Below are 3,863 nucleotides of genomic sequence, written 5' to 3'. Positions count from 1 at the left end.
GATCAAAAAATAGGGAAAATGTCTAGAAAACTATATCCATAATCTTTTGTTACATATTTAGAATTATGTTACAGAAAAACAAGTATTTTTAATTTTTTTTAAATTTTATTTCTTTTTTAACATTATTTTTTGGGGGTTTTTTTTGGTCGCCATCCATTTCGTTGTCTGGCTTTCAGATGCCTTTCACAAGTATTTTTCCCAAAGAAAACGTGGACAATGCAATGAGCAGCTTGGCAAGAATTGCTTGAAAAAAATTGCCACAAAATAAAAATAAAAAAATGTAAAAGGCAACAAGAAATTAAATTAAACAATAGCTATAAGGACATTATTAGATATTATCAAAAAAATAGGGAAAATGTTACAAAAAAAGTATTTTTATTTATTTTTAGCAGTTTCTTAAGGTAATTTTCTTGTTTCCTTAACTTTATTTTTTATTTTATTGTTGCTTCTTTTCCAATTATAATGTAATTTTTAACTAATTTCCTATTGTGTCATTACTCATTGTCCTCTTTTCATATTTTGAAAGAAATCATTACTTTGCTCAGGTTTGAAAGGGTTAATATTATAGCAGTCACAGGGGGTCATTTTTACTGGACTGAAGTGGAGACGTGCCGCCTCCTTTAACAAGCATGGCCGACTGACAAAACCAGAAAGAACAAGGCATGTTTGTCTATAAATCATGCTGTTAAAATACAAAATTTGTGTTGAAACAGCTTTAAAGGTGAACTTTAGATGCTATTTCACTGATAAATGTAAAAAAATCAAGGAATTAAGAGCTTTTATTTTGGATTTTTAAAAAAAAAAAAAAAACATCCATTTGAATGGACAGTAGATCTGAACATCACAGTAAAATATATGGTAAAAACAGTTTAAACAGAAATACTGCTCAGATTTGATTTTCTAATGATACAATCCACTTTAATTTCATCTTATTAATGAGGTTCACAGAATATTCTCCTCTGAAGGTTTTCCATATACTATTTTCAGAAGAAACTTCAGAAATTAGGGATATTTTGAGTCAGAAAACCTCTGTCTGCAATGAGTTCCCCCAAAAATCTTAAAATGTGCAGTGAAGTGTGGACACATGGGTACAACTTTTACCATTTTTATTCAGTCATTTATGTATTTGTGACACTGAGCGGCGTCATGAGATGCAGATGTGAATTAACACATTTTTAGAGTACAATTTATTTATGATTCACGTCTGCTCTAATCTGGAAGGACAGTGTGCTTCCTAATGTAGCTTAAATTTGGAAATACCAAGAAGAAAATAGACATCTTAATAGGAATAAAGCATCTGTTTACTCTAAAATCCACAACTGCGCATTAGGACAACTGTAGATTTTAAACTAGCAAAATAAAACAGGGCAATATTATGAGGGAAAAAAAACTCATTTCTGGGATTAATGTCACAAATTTATGAGAAAAAAAGTTGGAAAAATTGTGTTTTGTGTTTTTTGGGGGTCAAAGAACCACATCTCTTCACTTTGGATCAACCTCATCACACAGATGCTGCAGCCCGCCGTGTATTTCGCCTGCAGTGGACGAATTTATCAAATTATACTTTGCAATTGGATTTTGCAATAAAAAAAATCCTCCGGATTTTAGCCGACAATCAGCAGATTATCATCAGCATCAGGACTTTTATAGAGACATTGCCCTCCGTTTTTTGTATTTTAGGTTTTCTTAATGCTATTTACAAAAGCCCTAAAATGTTGTACTTTGACCCCACAAAAAATATACATATTTTTCTAAAAACTTTGAGATATATAAAACAAAGAACCAGACTTTTTTTCTTGCAAATTTGCAACATTAATTTCTTAATATTGCCCTGTTTTTTTTATACAGTGGCCCTAATATGCCATCTCAAGTTTGTGAAATACAAATATGAGTGTAGCTAGAGAAATAGATTTATTTTATCAAACTAATAATCTCAATTGTTAAACAAATTAACAATTACATGTAAAAATTTTAAATTCACATTTTTTTCCCCAAAATAATAATTGTAAATTTGAGGCCGTAAAGCACTCAGAGTGTTTGAAAGTGAGTTTAATTTTTAGACCGTAATAATAGACTGTAATCGTGTCGGCGTCTCACTCCTTTTTCTTCTGCTTCTCTTTCTTCACCTGCTCTTTCCGTCTCTGCCTGCCGAGCTGTCTGAAGAACAGTCTCTTGGGGTTCAGACCGTACGCCTTCAGTCTCTGTCTGCTGAACTCCCGCCCGCCGATTTTCACGCCGTGGCTTCCCGATGCCAGGCGTCCGCCGGCGCGCTTGTGCTTCTTCTTGGACCATTTTGGTCGTTCAGTTCTGGTTTTCACCTCGTCAGATTCACCTGCTGCTTCCGCAGCGGAGAGCTCCGTCTGCGGCTGCTCTTCACGTTTCATCTTTTTCTTGGGGATCAGGACCTCGTCCTCCTCGTCCTCTTCTTCGACCGCCGCCTCCCTGAGCGCCTGAGCGAGTTTCTCGTCTGCAGAGTCCACGACGGCGTCTCCGTCCTCTGCTGCTCCGTCTCTCGTCTCAGCGTCCTTCATGCGATCTCTTCGCTTCTTCCCCACTTTGGTCTTAGCCTCGGTCAGCTCTCTGTCCTCCCTGAGGATTCAATTCACGTACAAAAATGTTACTTTTTGCTCTGTTTAAGGTGAATTTACAGTCAGAAAGTGCAGCTGATTATTGATAAACTTACTCAGAATAAACAGAACTCAGGACTTCTTTCTTTTTCTTTTCATTCTTGGCTTTAATTTTATAGTTTTTCAGATCGCTCATCTCCTCTTTCTCAGACCTGAAACAACAAAAACAAACGTTTTGAGTAAAATAAGCCAAAAAAAAAAAACAACACAACAGTAAGAATGACGGACAGCGCCGTACCTGAACATGCACGTCTTCTTCAGAGAGCACCACTGGTTCAGCTCTTTGTCGTCCGCATTCAAAATCTGAGGAAGAAACAGATTATTAAATTAGTTCAAATCAGCGTGTTTTTGTGAAACACGTTTGGTTCATTTTTGTAACACTGGGTCGACTTCTGAAGGCCTTTACAAACAGGGGGCTCTTTTCTGTGCAAGTTATTTACGTGTTGATATAATTTTTTTGAACTGAACATTTATAACACAAAAAGCAAATAGTACGCAGCAAAAATGTGCCGCTATTTTGTTTTATTTCTTTAGAAAAATGGTCAATTTTTCTGAGCTTTGACACCAAAATGTACATCATATTACAACAGTACCCTGAATTGTATTTAGGAATCATGTTCCTAACAAATTCTTCCCCCCAAGACATTTAAATGGAAGTTCAAACTTTGGCAGAAAAATCTGGCAGAAAATCAAGAAAACCCACAAAAAAAGTCAAAACTGAACACAATTTATGTGGTTAAAAATTGGCCGAAAACAACAAAAAAAAATTGCATCTAAACCAATTTTTTAACAACAAAATTCTATTTATCATAATTTAACGCCGCTGAAATGTGTGGCACTTTGCACGATGTATTACGAGTAAACTGACAAACACACACGCACACACACCTTCTCTGGATCTTCTGTACGCCCAAACAACAACAAGCCGACCTGTTTAGACTGTCAACGTCAAACTTCTACTGAACAAACTAACAACTTTCACTAATTGCCGTTGTATTCTGCATTTTCGTGTCAGACATTTGTCACAGCTCGCTGTGTGTGAAGGCCTTTGGAGTTAAATTTTAGCCGCTGTGTGGTCTGCTCAGAGAGAAGATTAATTCGGGGTCATTCCCTGGTCAGAGCTCGTCCCGGAGGAAGAGCAATACCAGATCAGACACATCAAAGCTCATCACTGCAGCATCATCAACCACATCCCCAGCATCCTGCAGCACATACGTCCAGCTCATGTTATTGATT

General features: G+C 36.3%; 1 protein-coding gene and 1 non-coding gene across 2 annotated transcripts; both read right to left on the bottom strand.

Annotated features, from left to right (window-relative positions):
- Window positions 1–2,093: 2,093 nt before the first annotated feature.
- LOC121938281 (protein KRI1 homolog) lies at window positions 2,094–3,853 on the bottom strand. The gene is made up of 4 exons (XM_042481547.1): window positions 3,773–3,853; window positions 2,866–2,930; window positions 2,684–2,779; window positions 2,094–2,589 (listed from the first exon to the last, which is right to left on the bottom strand). The coding sequence occupies exons 1-4, from the start codon at window positions 3,851–3,853 to the stop codon at window positions 2,094–2,096; spliced, it is 738 nt and encodes a 245-aa protein (XP_042337481.1).
- On the bottom strand, window positions 3,705–3,804 carry LOC121938282. The gene has a single exon (XR_006105260.1). It is a non-coding gene; the product is annotated as a Z30 small nucleolar RNA (small nucleolar RNA).
- Window positions 3,854–3,863: the final 10 nt, after the last annotated feature.

The sequence above is a fragment of the Plectropomus leopardus genome, unplaced genomic scaffold, assembly GCF_008729295.1.
Source record: "Plectropomus leopardus isolate mb unplaced genomic scaffold, YSFRI_Pleo_2.0 unplaced_scaffold29058, whole genome shotgun sequence".
In the NCBI taxonomy this organism is placed as follows: Eukaryota; Metazoa; Chordata; class Actinopteri; order Perciformes; family Serranidae; genus Plectropomus; species Plectropomus leopardus.
The sequence above is the reverse complement of the archived record's forward strand: the minus strand, read 5'-3'. Positions and strand labels throughout refer to the sequence as shown.